The 16,933-nt window shown below is 38.2% G+C and overlaps 2 protein-coding genes across 2 annotated transcripts in view; both read left to right on the top strand.

The window, feature by feature from the left end:
- Window positions 1-7,634, top strand: part of LOC107566986 (solute carrier organic anion transporter family member 5A1-like) — a 15,129-nt gene extending 7,495 nt beyond the window's left edge. The window contains exons 5-10 of the mRNA XM_016252567.1: window positions 1,132-1,296; window positions 1,933-2,131; window positions 2,221-2,380; window positions 4,768-5,003; window positions 5,082-5,146; window positions 6,612-7,634. Of these exons, the coding sequence (XP_016108053.1) occupies window positions 1,132-1,296; window positions 1,933-2,131; window positions 2,221-2,380; window positions 4,768-5,003; window positions 5,082-5,146; window positions 6,612-7,063 (1,277 nt within the window). The 3' untranslated portion in view covers window positions 7,064-7,634. The remainder of the gene's footprint in view (window positions 1-1,131; window positions 1,297-1,932; window positions 2,132-2,220; window positions 2,381-4,767; window positions 5,004-5,081; window positions 5,147-6,611) is intronic.
- A 1,620-nt stretch (window positions 7,635-9,254) lies between these two features.
- Window positions 9,255-16,615, top strand: LOC107567003 (nucleolar GTP-binding protein 1-like). Its single transcript, XM_016252586.1, has 15 exons — window positions 9,255-9,377; window positions 10,012-10,182; window positions 10,856-10,959; window positions 11,101-11,237; window positions 11,883-11,983; window positions 12,070-12,162; window positions 12,289-12,480; window positions 12,581-12,646; window positions 14,842-14,931; window positions 15,044-15,154; window positions 15,271-15,400; window positions 15,481-15,581; window positions 15,780-15,977; window positions 16,275-16,340; window positions 16,454-16,615. The coding sequence occupies exons 1-15, from the start codon at window positions 9,261-9,263 to the stop codon at window positions 16,613-16,615; spliced, it is 1,839 nt and encodes a 612-aa protein (XP_016108072.1). The 5' UTR covers window positions 9,255-9,260.
- The last annotated feature ends 318 nt before the right edge of the window (window positions 16,616-16,933 follow it).

Raw genomic sequence — 16,933 nt, 5'->3', positions numbered from 1 at the left:
ACTGTGTGTGTGTATATATATATATATATATATTAATACTATACATATATATATATATATATTAATACTATACATATATATAGTTTTCTTTTTTTCTTTTAGTTTGGGTAATTTTGTTATGTTTTGCCTTTTTCCTTAGTTTTAGTTTTTTCTGTATTTATATATTTAAAGGGGTCATATGATGCGATTTCAAGTTTTCCTATCTATTTGGAGTGTTACAAGCTGTTCGTGAATAGGGTTGGGTGTCGTTTGGGTTTTTTCCGATACCGGTGCCAAATCGATACTTTTAAAACGGTTCCGGTGCATGAACCTATACTTAAAAAAAAAAAAATTCCCCCAAAATAGGATGGATTGGTCATTATTGAGCACTATAAACACATTTAATGTCTGCTTCAGTCATACTGGACGCCAGAGGGTGCCCTCACGCAGAAACTCCACATGAGTATCACAGAAGGAAAAGGACTCAGGAAATCCCTAATATGGACAAAGGCATTGATATTGCTGTAACTGAGTAAACGGAAGATATAAACGTTTTGAATGATAAAACAAAGACAATAAACACTCGACTGCGACAACGTATAGTTTATCTGTGTTCAAGCCATTTTTGGTATTTTCATTCGTAACATTTCCGTCTCACGCTTGAGGTATTCAGCCAATCACAATGCACTGGATAGCTGGCCAATCACAGCACACCTCGCTTTTCAGACCGATTAGCTTTGTAAAAATCGACGTGTTTCAGAAAGGCGGGGCATAGAGGAGAAACAATAATGTACAGTTTTTTTTAACCTTAAACCGCATAAACACATTTCATTACACCAAATACACAAAATAATGTATAACATCATACGACCCCTTTAACTTGACTTTTATTTCAGTTTTATTAACTTCAGTTACTTCAGATTACTTATTTTACTTCAATTATATTTAGATATTAAATTTTTTATATCAAATATGTATATTTTGTTATTTCAGCTTTATTTCAGTTAACGAATATAGTTTTAGTTAACAGTAACAACACAGATTTTTAGTATGAGCATATTTTGGATGTGCTCATACCAAAATTCAAATTTTAAATTCAAATTATAAATCTGTGTTGTTTCTCTCTCTCTGTCTGTTTCTGTCTCTCTCCAGATTTGCCAAAAGCAGCAGTGCGTATATTGAGCAATGTGACGTTTTTATTCGTGAGTTTGTCATATACGGCGGAATGTGCCATTGTCACAGCCTTCATCACTTTCATTCCCAAATTTATTGAATCTCAATTTGGTGTTCCAGCATCTAATGCCAGTATATACACAGGTACAACACAAACACACAAACATGTGTCGATCTGATCTCAGTACTCACTATGGGTGTTGGATTTGTATTATTAGAGCTTTCCGACTTGCGTTCGTGAATTTCTCAGTCGGGAAATTAGTTTTCATGTGCGGTGCCGGTGATCCTTACGTCCATTTTGGAGAACCAGAGAACAAATATTTCAATCGATCGCTCAAGCATCGGTGGCACCGAAATTTGCGTTTTGATTCGGTTCTAGTACATAGGTAGGGTTTCGGTACCCAACCCTATTTGTGAATAGATAAGATCCCTAAAGTTGCATGCTCATACCAAAATTCAAATTTTAAATTCAAATTATAAATCTGTGTTGTTTCTCTCTCTCTGTCTGTTTCTGTCTCTCTCCAGATTTGCCAAAAGCAGCAGTGCGTATATTGAGCAATGTGACGTTTTTATTCGTGAGTTTGTCATATACGGCGGAATGTGCCATTGTCACAGCCTTCATCACTTTCATTCCCAAATTTATTGAATCTCAATTTGGTGTTCCAGCATCTAATGCCAGTATATACACAGGTACAACACAAACACACACACACAAACATGTGTCGATCTGATCTCAGTACTCACTATGGGTGTCTATTAATTGTGCATTTGTGTGTGCAGGTCTGATCATCGTACCCAGTGCAGGTGTCGGTATTGTTTTAGGTGGGTACATCATTAAGAAACTGAAGCTGGGTGAAAGAGAAGCAGCAAAGCTGGCCATGATCTGCAGCGGCGTGTCTTTGCTATGCTTTTCCACTCTCTTCATTGTCGGCTGCGAGAGCATCAACCTCGGTGGAATCAATATCCCTTACACCACCGGGTAATGGAGTAAAACCCTCTAGACATGCACATAGATATCACCTGCAAACATGAGCTGCACTAAATGATGTTCGATCTGTTTTTTTGCAGGCCAACGCTGACTCTGTCTCACCGAAACCTGACAGGAAGCTGTAACGTCAACTGTGGCTGTAGGATTCATGAGTATGCACCTGTCTGTGGCTCTGATGGCATCACTTACTTTAACCCGTGTCTGGCTGGCTGCAGCAACATCGCCAACCAAACCTCAGGAGTGAGTCATTTTTAACCAAGGGTTTTTAAAACAAGGGCTGTAGTCAATTGAAATTTAGATCAAGAGTGAATCCAGGGCTTGACAAAACCATGTTGGGGTTTATTTTGCTGTATTGTCTAAATGATTGCATGTTCTCTGACTTTAAAATTAATGCTGTTTAACTTTTAAAAATAATTGAATCATTATTTTTTGTAAGGGAATCCTAATGTTACATTATGTTGCTAAAGGGGCCAGGGACCCCTTTAGAGAAGAGAAAACTTTCTAAGGACCCTCTCATAACTATAACAGTGATTAAGCACAATTTGTACTCTTAGATGCAATCGGAACCTTTTTTTTCTGATTCCCTTTTTTCTGTTTTCATCTTGGACTTTGTTTAAATGGTTAATTAAGCCGTTGTAAACTAAACATTTACATTTATTAATTTGGCTGACGCTTTTATCCCAAGCGACTTACAGTTGAGGAATACAAGAAGCGATGTATCATAAGATGGCAAAAAACACGAGAAGTGCCCGTTATACATCACTCAAAATGCTAGGACAGGAGGATAGTAAGAGAACAGAAAAAGTGAAGGCATAGCATTTTTATTATTATTATTATTATTATTGGAGGCAGTTAGATGCTCACAGAACGAATGAATTTTCAGTGAAGATTGTGAGGGGTTCGGATGGAGTTAGGTAGGTCATTCCACCAACAGGGTATGGTGAAAGAAAACATCCTTGAGACTGATTTTGTGCCTCCCTGCGATGGGACAACGAGCCACCACTCATTTACTGACCGCAGGCTTCTGGAGGGGATGTAGATGCATAAGAGAGAGCGGAGGTAGGAGGGTGCTGAGCCTGTGGCAGTTCTGTAGGCAAGCACCAATGTCTTGAACTTGATGAGAGCCGCGACTGGAAGCCAGTGCAGAGAGATGAGAAGTGGTTTGACGTGGGCTCATCTCTTGGGCTCATTGAATACAAGAAGTGCTGCTGCATTCTGAATCATTTGCAGAGGTCTGATTGTACATCTTGGAAGTCCAGCCAGAAATGACAAGGGCCTGGACAAGAAGCTGTGTTGCATGCTCTGTTAGGAAGGGTCTGATTTTCCTGATGGTGTGTAGTGCAAACCCGCATGATCGTGCTGTTTTTGCAATGTGATCTTTAAAGGTCAGCTGATCATCAAGGATCACCCCAAGATTCCTGGCCGAACTCGATGGGATTATCGTTGATGAGCCCAGTTGGATGGTAAACTGGTGCTGTACTGATGGGGTAGCTGGGAAGATGAGAAGAAAGCATGTATTAAAAGTTTAACAAAAATTAAATTTTTAGGGTTATATTAAATTTATTTTATTTTTCCCACATGGTTTGTGTACCTTCTTGTCATTTGATTTTCTACTCAAAAAGAAATGAATAGAACGGTTTGATTTTGAAGGAAATCAAACCGAGAGAACAGTTGATTTTAGTCTACTCATTTTATTCTAGGCCTAAGAAAAACCTCACAGGTAACATATTTTCATTCGCCATTACAAACAACAACATTTGAAGCTATACATCTCGTATAGAGTGCAACTAGTAGACTACTGCACTTCTCCGGTCGGCGGAGGTGCTGGCACGATCCTGATAAAAAGATGGGGGTCAAAAGGGGCGTTTCAGGGCCACCCACACATTCAAAAACAAATATTAAAGCATAATCAATTTTTTTTACCCATGAACAAAAATACGAAAAATCTAGCTTAATTTTTGTTTTTCCGTTTCTTGAACAAAACAAAAAAAAACGAAAATGAAACCATTTCTCTTTATTACTTTTTAAGTAGAAAATCAAATGACCAGAAGGTACATGGACCCCAAATTCAGCGTTTTCGGTTAAAATTTTTCTGGATTAAATTTTAAATATTTAAATAAATTTTAATAATTAAAAATCATGCCTAAACAATGTAATTCATACAACTTAATTTATTTATATTTTTTAAATCTTAGAGCCCTATCAAATGTTTTTATTTATTTATTTATTTTCTGTTTGTTTTAATTTTTCTGAATTTATGATTTAATACAAGTTCATTATCAAAAGTGGTAGTTTGAACAGTTCCTTTTATTTTTAGGCAAACAAAGTGCCATTTTATTCATCCAAGATTTGCCAAATTCCATGACATTCCGTGTTATACAGCATAACGCATAAAACAGTAAATAAAATTGACTAAATTCCGCAATTCAGTACACATTTACCTTATTGCGAAAATCAAAGGTCCTAAATACATTTTCAGACACCTGGCTTTGAGTCGTGGATCCCAGACCCCACTTTGATGGTAGCCTAAATATTTATATGAAAAAAATTGTTGTCGAGACTTTGTGTCTGTCAGTATAGTTGACATTTTTCATGTGTATCGTAACGTATGTATTTCTCCTTCTCAGATCAGAAATTATTCGGACTGCGCATGCGTTCAGAGCAGACAGGTGATCACTCCGTCGGGAGGAAACCATGAGCTGCAGGTGGTGATTGTGAAGACGTACCTGAACGAGAACGGTTACACACTTGCAGGAAAGTGTGAGCGCACATGTGGAACCCTCATCACCTTCCTCATCTTTCTCTTCATCGTCACTCTTATAACCGCCTGTGGTCAGCCGTCCGTCATCATCGTTACGCTCAGGTCTGCCTCTCTCCATGTACTCAGCTATCATCTCTTTTTGCCTCTTTGTTTTGCTCATCCCGATTATTTCCTGAGCAGGTCAGTGGAGGAAGAGGACAGGCCGTTTGCTCTGGGAATGCAGTTTGTTCTTCTCAGGACTCTTGGTAGGATTGGACAGATTTAATTGAATTTATCTTTTTTTTTTTTTTTGACCGTCCACTAAAGCTGGACAAATTGAATATTGAATAATATTCGTTATATGTTCAGGATTGTTTTGCTGACTATATTAAGCTTTAAGAATTAAGCTTGATTTTAATTCTTTTTATTTGGCCTTTACATTTCCCGGAGACCATATCAGTAGACTTTTTGGCTCACGACTTATCAGAATATTAAGACCAAGATGTTATAATAGCATCTATGAATTAACCTTCATTAGTAAAAATGGCTTTGGAGTTTGAAGGAAGTTTAATTTCCATGAATCAGTTCAAACTGTCTGATTCAGTTATTGAAAATTCTGATTTAATGATTTTCTGATGAATGATTCATATGCACCTTCACTCAGTTGTGTTCAGTGAAATCTCACAGTGGCATTTTCATATATCAAAATGTTAATGACGTATTTGTCTTCAATGGCTGTTTGGTCAAAATGACTTCCTCTAACCAAAATGAAGCCTTTTTAAAGCCATTTTAGAGCAAGTACAATGATACTGAAAAGTTCAGTATCATTGGTAAGATCTTTAATGTCTCTTATGCTCAACAAGGCTGCATTTATTTGATCAAAAATACAGCAAAACAGTAATATTTTGAAATACTATCACAGTTTAAAATAGCTTCACTATTGTAATATATTTTAAATTGTAATATATTTCTGTGATGGCAAGACCGAATTTTCCTTCACAAATCTTTCTAATTTACTGATTTGGGTGCTCAAGAAATTTTTTTTATCATTACCAACCAGTTTTCTAGGATTTTGTTGGTGAATAGAAAGTTAAAAAGAGCAGCATTTATTTAAAATGTAAATCTTTTGTAACATTATAAATGTCATTATTCACAATATTGATCAATTTAACGTGTCCTTGCTGAAAAAAGTATTAATTTAATAATTAATTTTAGAGCGCAAACTTTTGAACGGTAGTATATGCAAAAATCAAGACATAAATATTTGAAAGGCTGAAAATATCTTGATTTTTTTTGCCCCGCCCTACTGTCAGCTACCACAGTGTTTTAATCAGTGGATTGCTAAATGAATGGGTGCTCAAGAAATTTTTTTTATCATTACCAACCAGTTTTCTAGGATTTTGTTGGTGAATAGAAAGCTAAAAATAGCAGCATTTATTTAAAATGTAAATCTTTTGTAACATTATAAATGTCATTATTCACAATATTGATCAATTTAACGTGTCCTTGCTGAAAAAAGTATTAATTTAATAATTAATTTTAGAGCGCAAACTTTTGAACGGTAGTATATGCAAAAATCAAGACATAAATATTTGAAAGGCTGAAAATATCTTGATTTTTTTTTGCCCCGCCCTACTGTCAGCTACCACAGTGTTTTAATCAGTGGATTGCTAAATGAATGAATATTCAAACAATTTTTTATATATTTTCTTTTTCTTTCTGTCTCTTCAGCCTACATCCCCACTCCTATCTATTTTGGAGCTGTGATTGACACCACCTGTATGCTGTGGCAGCAGGATTGTGGTTTCCATGGGTCCTGCTGGGAGTATGATGTCACTTCCCTCCGCTTTGTTTACTTTGGGCTGGCGGCGAGCTTGAAGTTCCTGGGCTTCCTGTTCATTTTCCTCACCTGGTATTCGCTGAAGCAGTGCGAGGAGCAGACACACACACACACACACACGCTTTCCCCTCTGGACACGGTGAGCCACCTCATCTGTCACGCAGGAGGTCACAAAGGCCACGCCCGCACACGCTCCTGTCCTGTCTTCCTGCCACGCCTGCCTGAACACTCCCATGCTGCCATGCCAACTGGACACGCCCTTAGCCGTGGTAACAGCTGCCCTGGCAATGGCCTGAAAGCAATAACTCCACCCATACGGTCACTTGAAAAAGTGGCGGTGTGAGGATTGCAGCCATGCACACACATATACACACACACACACATACTTGCTCATACACATGCATGCAAACATCATACAATTATGAGGGCCGATTATGTAAATGTAAACGTACCACACCGCATATAGCCATTGCTGGTGCCTTTTTTTTTTTTTTTTTAAACACACACACACACACTTCAAAGACACATTATCACAGGATTTGTGTAAAGCACTGATTAGTAATAAAACTTTGACACAATACCTCAGCAGGACGAATACCTCATCACATACAAATGCAGACATACTCGAACACATATAACATGGTCATCTCATCTAGTTACCTACAGTATAGTGTTAGTTGTGCACATACTCTTGCTTCTCCTGTACAGCAGACAGATACTTGTACTCGTTTACCTCATCCATTCATTTTTCAACAGTGAAGGGAAAGAGACTGCAAACTTTACTATGCAAACTCCTCCCATCACACTGACTCCTCCTGAATCACATTAGCCCCTCCCCTAAACAACCTCCATACCAGCCATTTTTTCCACACCCAGACTGTAAACTCCTCCCACAGTACTAACCTTAGGTGTGTTTGACTTGAAGCAGCACTGCGCAGATCAATCAGTGTATGACATCAAAGTACCACGAGAGCTATAGAGAGCAGACATCTACGTATGCTTTCAAATCACTCTCATGGTACTTTGATGTCATTCACCGATTGAGCTGCGCAGCGCCGCTTCAGGTCAAACACACCTTTAATCACATTGGCCCCTCCCAAACTTTAAACCCCTCCCTTAACCTCCCTACCAACTCTTTTGGCCACACCCAGACTGCAAATTCCTCCCACAGTACTGACCGCTCCTGAATCATAATAGTCCCTCCCAAACTTTAAAACCGCTCACACCAAACACACCTAATATTTACCACACCTAATATTATAGAGTCCTCCCACATTATTTACTCTATATAAGCTGTGGCCCCTTCAAACTCCTCCCCTAAAAGATACACCCACAATGTAAGCTCCTCCTGCTGCACCGACTCCTCCTGAACTGTTTTACAACAGTTGGTGCATTGCACACATCTAAGCTTTCTGTCTTTTTTTCATAACTTCTGACCTTTGTGCATCATATCAGTATTTGAAATGTTTCCTTCTGTTGGTCTTGATCGTAAGCGGCCATCTTAGTAAATAACAAAAACAACACGTATATAGGAGACAAGTCATCTCATGTTCACACACATCATGTATACTCCTGAAAACATGCTCTCACGTCCCTGTAGATGGTGTTCTGTTTGCGCTGAAATTGAGCCAGTATTAGTGGTGTTGATGGTAACGCAATTGACGACTATTAACACCAGCTCTGAGCAGAAATCTGCTTCATTCCTGATCGCTGCAGGATTTCAGTAGAAACAGAGCAGAATACACACGTGTACTGAACTACTGCTGAGGAAACCATGTGTTTCATTTGCCTCTCCCACATTTCCCCCGACCCTTACTATGTTACTGTGCTCTGTTTGTGAACAGAAGACACGTTGATATAGTTATTTATTTGAAGTTACTTGAAGGTTTGGCTAATCAGAGGCAAACCTGCAGAATTCTTTATTAATTGTTTTGGTTTACTTGTACAAATAAATGATTTGTGTCAGTAAAATGCCTAAATAAAATGATTTTCATTGTGTGCTGTGATTTTGTGTGATTTAGAATGTTGTTTTAACAGGTCTATGCTGAATATAACAGAAGTGCATTAATTTGATGTCATGGTTGAATATAACCGTCTTGGACTGTTTCTGGCAGGCTGGTAAACCAAAGGTTGCAAAATTATCATTGCCCTTTGAATAAAGGTGACCTGACTTGAATTCTTGGCACTGAAACCAGGGTCATCCTATAGAACCAAACGTGCAGTTAATGTTGTTTAAAATGTAGTATTTGTTTAGTGTCATGTCCAGAATCTGGAAATATCTCTGGTTTCTCATGCAACATTTCTCTGAAATCACTTTATAACATGTTTGAATAGTTCGACAACCAGAACATCTATTTTTAAGTTTTATAATTTCATTCCTAACAAACCTCTTTTTGTAAAATGTTTTACCCAAAAACTGCACTTGTGTTATCTTTAAAATGAGTGCGACTTGGTTCTGCAGTTCCAGTGGTCTGTGCGGCTCCTCCCTCCGCTAGGTGACGCTGTGATCTCGTCAGCGCGGGACCACGTGTGTTGCTTTCATGACACGCGTCCGCTACGTGTTTCGGCCCTTCCGTGTGCTCTGTAGAGGAGTCGCGTGCGCCGCAATCATGGCTCTGTACAACTTTAAAAAGATTATGGTGGTTCCCACCGCTAAGGTAGGAAAATGCCACCGTGTTTTTACTCGCATATGCGGGGTTAAATGTTATAGAAAGTATTGTTGGTGTTGGTGTTAATAACGGACATTGACAGTATGTTGCTTGTGTTGTACACACGTGCGCGCGGTGTTGAGCCATTTAACTTGTCGTGTGCTGTAATTGTATTTATTCACTTAAAATTCTACATGTTTTTACTGGCGTCATATGTTAAAAATGAAGCATGAGTAGTATTGGGCTTAAAACACCTGAAGAGGGATGAAGAATTTGGGGTTAAGGTTTTTTTATGATCATGGAAAACCTTGAAATTTCATAGTTTTTTCATAATTTCCTTTCCATTCATGGAAAATGCAGATACAGTGGAAATTCAGACAATATACGTTTTTCTAGTTGCACTTCACTGTCTAAAATTGATTTTTGTCAGTGCAACCATTATATAATTTAATATTATGTTTATTATATAAATCTTAGAAGTAATGATTAATGCTGGAATAATCATAATAAAGTTATGGAAAGTAATTTTCTCCCCAAATCTGGGAACCCTGGTGTTTATCAGTATGGTAACTTGAAGTTTTTTTTATTATAAAAAAAAAAATCAAACATAAATGTATTTATCTGTCTGATTTTCTTCCTGCAGGATTTCATAGATCTGACTTTATCCAAAACCCAGCGAAAAACTCCCACTGTTATACACAAACACTACCAGATCCACCGAATAAGACATTTCTATATGCGCAAAATCAAATTCACCCAGCAGAACTATCATGATCGACTGTCACAGATCCTCACCGACTTTCCCAAACTGGACGTAAGTATCCCACTAACTTCACAACACGCATAGGACAAAGGTTATGTGTGTTGATCCTTCTTAAAGGGTTGCTTCACCCAAAAAGGAAAATGAGGCTGTGTTTTACTCACCCCCGAGGCATCCTAGGTGTATATGACTTTCTTCTTTCAGACGAATCCAGTCGGAGTTATATTAAAAATTGTCTTTGATCTTTCAAGCGGTTTAATGCCACTCAGCGGGTGTTGCATTGCTTCAGTCCACCTTCAGCATTATAATTATTTCACCAGCGCCAGGCAGAGACTGAGACGGTGCCGCTTCATGTCATGCCAAACCTCTCACGGCAGCGTCATCAGCTTGAGATAGTTTTTTTTTTTTCATCGATTCGCTACAGAAGGCCTTTGTTCACCCCCCCAGAGCCGTGTGAGACACTATTTTATGGATGGGCGAGTTTTATTTAAGTTCTTTTGGACCGAAGCAATGCAACACCCGCTGAGTGCCATGAAACAGCTTGAAAGTTTAAAGACAATTTTTAATATAACTCCGACTGGATTCGTCTGAAAGAAGAAAGTCATATACACCTAGGATGCCTCGGGGGTGAGTAAAATGCAGCCTAATTTTAATTTTTGGTTGAACTAACCCTTTAAACATCCCTTTTTTTGTAGTAGATAAATGACTTCCAATGTGTGTGTTTCAGGACATTCACCCCTTCTATGCTGATCTGATGAATGTGCTGTATGATAAAGATCATTATAAACTGGCTTTGGGTCAGATCAACATCGCCAAAAACCTTATTGACAAGTGAGTCTGTTGTATTTATCACATTACTTTTAGCATTCATTTGTGGCTGGTTTAATTAAATAAGCTGGCTGTTTTTTGTCTCATCTGTGGGTATTTGCAGTTCATTTGACTGAGTTAAACTGTATGTCTGTGCGTTTGTAGTGTTGCTAAAGATTATGTGCGGCTGATGAAGTATGGAGACTCGCTGTATCGTTGCAAGCAGCTGAAACGGGCCGCACTGGGTCGCATGTGCACCATCTTGAAGCGACAGAAACAGAGTCTGGAGTATTTAGAACAAGGTGCAAACACTTACACACATCCACAGATACTTTCTAACATAAGACTGAAACATAGACCATGGCCAGATTATGTCATACAGATGCGGAATCATTTAATTTAAATGCTTATACTGTAGTGCTCAAACGTTTGGGGTCTAAGAATTTTTTAAATGCTAACTCTTATGCTTACCAAGGCTGCATTTATTTGATCAAAAATACAGTAAAAACAGTAACATTGTGAAATTGTACAAATATTTTTATTTTAATATATTTTAAAATATATATTTCCTGTGATGGCAAAGCAATTTTGAATTTTCAGCATCATTACTCCAGTCTTCAGTGTCACATGATCTGGTGTTGCTCAAGAAATATTTCTTATAATTATCACTGTTGAAAACCATTGTGCTGCTTAATATATTTGTGGAAACCATTCAATATTCTTTGATGAATGGAAAGTGCAAAAGATCAGCATTTATTTGAAATGGGTATCTTTTGTAACAATTTAAATATCTTTACTGTCACTTTTGATCAACTTCTAAATGGTTCTGAAGAAATATTTGGCTCCTTTTTCAAAGCATAAATGTACAAAAAAATAAGCACAAACTCTTTTACATCATTTAAAAACTTTTAGATGCACATTATAAATGCATATTTATTTCATCACAGTGCGGCAGCATTTGTCCCGTTTACCCACTATTGACCCAAACACCAGAACCCTCTTGCTGTGTGGTTACCCCAATGTCGGCAAGTCCAGCTTTATCAACAAGGTTTGTTTGTGCATGTGATTGTAGGTTAAATGTCAAGTGTGTGCGCTGTTTTTAATATTAAGTTTTAATGGAGTATGTGTGTACAGGTGACCCGTGCTGATGTTGAGGTCCAGCCGTATGCTTTCACTACCAAATCTTTGTTTGTGGGTCATATGGATTACAGATACTTGCGCTGGCAGGCGAGTGTTCGAAAAGTGCATGGTTTTCAGACAGTATTTAACTGCACTGATTTAATATTATATGAATATAATGAAAATGTTCATAAACTGATGTTATACCTGATAATTATGGCTGTGTGTTTTTAGGTGGTTGATACCCCTGGTATTCTGGATCATCCTCTTGAAGAAAGGAATACCATAGAAATGCAGGCCATCACCGCTCTGGCTCACCTGCGTGCTGCTGTCCTCTATGTCATGGATGTGTCAGAGCAGTGCGGACACACGCTCTCACAACAGCTAGAGCTCTTCAACAATATACGTCCGCTGTTTGCCAACAAGGTACACACACACATATAAAGATGTCAATTTAAATGCAGTAAAACAGCATATAGTTTTGTTGTGCTGAAGGATGGCAATGATGATTATTTGTGTGATGCAGCCTCTGATCGTGATGGCCAACAAATGTGACGTGAGGAAGATCAGTGAACTCTCAGAGGAGAATCAGGTAACTGAGATTCTAAATCCTATTCAGGCCAGGAATTCCTGGAGCTGAAAGAAATTTAAAGGGGTTCTGTCATTATTTACTCTTAAGAATCTAGTGTGACTAGACTCTCCCATACGGTGACAATTCATAGTGAAAACATCTGTTTAGCTTCAAAAATTTTGAAAAAGCATCCTAAAAAGTAGGTCCAGGTTCTTGTGGCTTACCCTCCTTGTGAAGGGTGTCAATGATTGTCTTCTGGACAACTGTCAGATCAGCAGTCTTCCCCATGATTGTGTAGCCTAGTGAACCAAACTGAGAGACCATTTTGAAGGCTCAGGAAACCTTTGCAGGTGTTTTGAGTTGATTAGCTGATTGGCATGTCACCATATTCTAATTTGTTGAGAGAGTGAATTGGTGGGTTTTTGTTAAATGTGAGCCAAAATCATCACAATTAAAAGAACCAAAGAGTTAAACTACTTCAGTCTGTGTGCATTGAATTTATTTAATACACAAGTTTCACAATTTGAGTTGAATTACTGAAATAAATGAACTTTTCCATGACATTCTAATTTATTGAGATGCACCTGTATTCAGAGGAGTCTAAAGCCTTATGAAAATCTGACAGGTGAACTCAAGCACTTCAAAACAATATGTAAATAAACGTCCCAAAGAACAGGATAACTCTTAAAGGTCCCCTGAAATGCTTCGAAACACGCAGCATTACTCTTGTGAGATGACGTCATTTTAACTGAAACAGGAAGACAGGGCGGGACATATCAAGCAGCCCCTCCCCTTTTTAAAATAGCCAATAGCGTTCGTTTATATCACAGCTTGGGCTAGAGCTGTTCAGAGCCGTTGAGCTCCGTAAAGCTGCATTTGACAGGGTATGCCAGCCACAATCTCATCCATATTGCTATAAAATATAGCATTCTGTGTAGAATAGCTCCGATACATTTTGTGGTCTGCGCCGACTCACGCATGTGATCCGCTCCGTGCTATCGTGTCTCTGGACTGGAGGAGCAGAGTGTGTGTGTGTGTGTGTGTGTGTGCGGTGCGGTGGTTAGTGTGACACAGTGCCAAACCAGACTTCTTTTTTTCCTCAATGGAAAGCATATTTATACTGTTTGAATCGTTCCCTGTCCCCTATATAGTGCACTACGTGCCATTCACTGTACAGAAAATACTAATTCTGTGGACAAGTGACCAATTTCAGCCGCGGCTTCAGCGTCTATTTTATAGTGTAGGGGGCGGGCGCTTCAGATTCTAGAGAGCATTTGATTGGACAGAAAGTTTGATGAGAAGCTGAAGTACGATGTGACGTCAACAAAATCATTGAGCCATTTTGGCGGAAGTGACGAACTGCAAACTTTGAATGCTTATATCTTCTAAATGCAAATGTTGTCACTGTTTTGGAGCACACTGCCTTATAGATAACCTTAAGACTAATATATTGATACTAACACCCAAAACACTTTAATTTTGATTTCATGGGGACTTTTAAGTACTTGAGAAATTAAGTATTTAAGCATTAAGAAATGAATGCTTTTTATTCGTAGGGATGTTAAATTTATCAAAATTGACAGTAATCCTTTTATTAAATCTTTTTATTTGACCGTAGTCTAATAATCCTGAAAAACATGCATCACAGTTTCCACTGTTTTCAACATTACGGATCATAACAAATATTTGAGCCGAGCGTCAAATCGCCATATTAGTATGATTTCTGAAGGATCATGTGACACTGAAGTCTGCCGTAGTGACTGCTGAAAATTCAGCCTTGCATCACAGGAATAAATTCTATTTTTAAATGCAATAAAAGAGAAAATATATTTTAAATTGTAATAATATGTATTAAACCTATTTGACTGTTTTTGCCTTGGTGAGCATAAAAGACTTCTTTCAAACACATTTTAATTTGATGGTGCTTTTTGTTCTTTTATGAACTTTTGGTGTGAAGATTCACCTTTTGTGTTTAGCAAAGTAACCACACACAAATTTGGGGACAATTTTCAGTTTCAATTTAACAGATGTTTTATAATAACCAGTTTTCTTCCTAGCTTCATAAGCTTGCAATTGCATCATTTGACTAAGATATATGTTAATTTAATCTCAAACAGTTTAGAGGATGATAGGAGAAATCACGAGAGAATGGTTAGCTGCAACTGGTTGAAGCGTTCTCCAGTGAAACTGAAACTGAGCTCTATGTGTGAATTTAGAAAGTCTTTACGGATCTTACTGCTGAGGGGATCTTAGTGATTGAGACCAGCTCTCTGACGGAAGAGGGAGTGATGCAGGTGAAGGCTGAGGTAAGATCACAACCACTCACTCACACATGCTCACTGAAATCAGCCTATTCGTTTCATGTACCAATTTAGAGAGTAAGAGTATTGTAGGCTGATGTAGATTGGTGGTTTACAGGCATGTGATCGGCTGTTGGCTCACCGTGTGGACACAAAGATGAAAACCAAGAAGGTCCATGAAGTTTTGAACAGACTCCATCTGGCAGTGCCCACCAAGAGAGATCAGAGGGTACATGCTCTTCGCACTACTTAGATCAGTGTCCGCTTGGTCATAAGCATATTTCTGTATAAATGCTTCTTGCAAAAGTAGTGCATTTGTAAAAGGTTTTGATTTGGTTTGTGCAGGAAAGGCCTCCATTTATTCCTGAGGGGGCTCTGCTCCGTAGGAAGGCGATGGAGACGAATGCTCCCAAACGCAAACTGGAGAGAGACCTGGAGGTCGAGCTGGGAGACGATTACACACTGGATCTACAGAGTAATATATTAACACACACATACACATGTACACAAATATATACTCCAGACGCATCTAAAAATGTTGTCTTGTGTATTCAGAATACTGGGAGTTGATGAATCCAGAAGAAAAGCAGGATAAGATTCCTGAGATTTGGGAGGGTCACAATATTGCTGACTACATTGACCCTGAGATCATGAAGGTATGAAAAAAAAAATGCATTAGATTCTTTTCAGGACCAAAAAAATGCCTCCAGAAATTCAGATTAGTTGTTGCTCATATGGATTTTTTTTTTTATTTTTTTATTTTTATTGACCTTTTGTGGCCTCAGTATTGAATATTTGGTTACATCCTTGTTTGAGATGATGTTTTGAATTTCTGTCCCTTCTCTCATCCTCAGAGGCTGGAGGATTTGGAGCAGGAAGAGGAGCTGCGTGCGAAGGCCGGAGAGTACGACTCAGAGGAGGAGAGTGAGGATGAAGAGATGAAGGAGATCCGTCAACTCGCCAGTCAGATTCGCGAGAAACGGAAGCTGAAGATTCTCTCATCCAAAGAGAAAGACACACAGGGATCCAGAATGCCCCGCACGGCCAAGAAGGTCAGTCTTTCTGTCCAGCAGTCTTATTTTTATATTTGTTTAAAGGATAGCAAGTAGTTTTATATCAGATATTACTTACATATTTTAGGTAAAGTATGTAGTTATTAAGATTAATCGCTTCAAAAACCCATATTTTTTATTAATGTTTGGTAATGTTTTATTTTACATTAACCTTGTTACACATTTCATGTACTTACTGTAGTAATAACGTAAAGTATGCATAATTACACGGAACTAACCCTAAGTATTAGTTAGATGGTTAAAGATGGATCGATTTGATTGGTATACGTGGTGCAGGTGGAGAGAGCGACTCTGGAGAAGGAGATGGCTGATCTGGGTTTGGACATGACCGATAAAGATGATGTAAGATTTTCCATTAGCCTGAAACTGTATTGGTAACGCACTTGATTTGGTATGCCATTTAATAATGGTGATCCATTTCTGAGCATTCTTGTGTTCACCTTATGTCACTCTAGAGCCATTATGCTCGGAGATCTCGCTCTCTGGTCCGAAAGAGGAAGAGGGAAGTCTCTGCACCACCAACGTCACGCACTCGCAGTCAGAGTGCCTCGAGACCACCAAGGGACCAATCAGGAGTCAGAGATGCCAAGGTAGTTCCTGCGTTACCTGAAGCATAATCTTCTTTAACAAATCATATTCTGAAATCAATATTATAGATAGTATTATAAATATAATGGATATTAATATAAATAAATTTTCAAGACAAATATGAAATGAAATTATGAAAGGTAGTCAGTCATATTGCAGGTTATAGAGATTTTGCTAACAGAAAAGGTTCCCTTTGTAAAGGTTTATAAAGGTGTTCATTAATGACTAGTAATTCATTTATCATTGATAGACCGTTATAACTGCATGAATAACAAGGTTGACTTTAACACAGTACCTGCCAAATAGCGAGCCATTTTTAATTAATGTTATAAATGCTTAATAAATAT

The sequence above is a fragment of the Sinocyclocheilus grahami genome, unplaced genomic scaffold, assembly GCF_001515645.1.
Source record: "Sinocyclocheilus grahami isolate Dianchi unplaced genomic scaffold, SAMN03320097.WGS_v1.1 scaffold1120.1, whole genome shotgun sequence".
NCBI lineage: Eukaryota > Metazoa > Chordata > Actinopteri > Cypriniformes > Cyprinidae > Sinocyclocheilus > Sinocyclocheilus grahami.
The sequence above is the reverse complement of the archived record's forward strand: the minus strand, read 5'-3'. Positions and strand labels throughout refer to the sequence as shown.

Coding starts and splice junctions, on each gene's coding strand:
- LOC107567003 (XM_016252586.1), top strand. CDS start 9,261: ATGACACGCGTCCGCTACGTGTTTCGGCCCTTCCGTGTGCTCTGTAGA. Junction 12,163..12,288: donor ACAGATACTTGCGCTGGCAG/GCGAGTGTTCGA, acceptor GTGTGTTTTTAG/GTGGTTGATACCCCTGGTAT. Junction 15,401..15,480: donor TTACACACTGGATCTACAGA/GTAATATATTAA, acceptor TTGTGTATTCAG/AATACTGGGAGTTGATGAAT.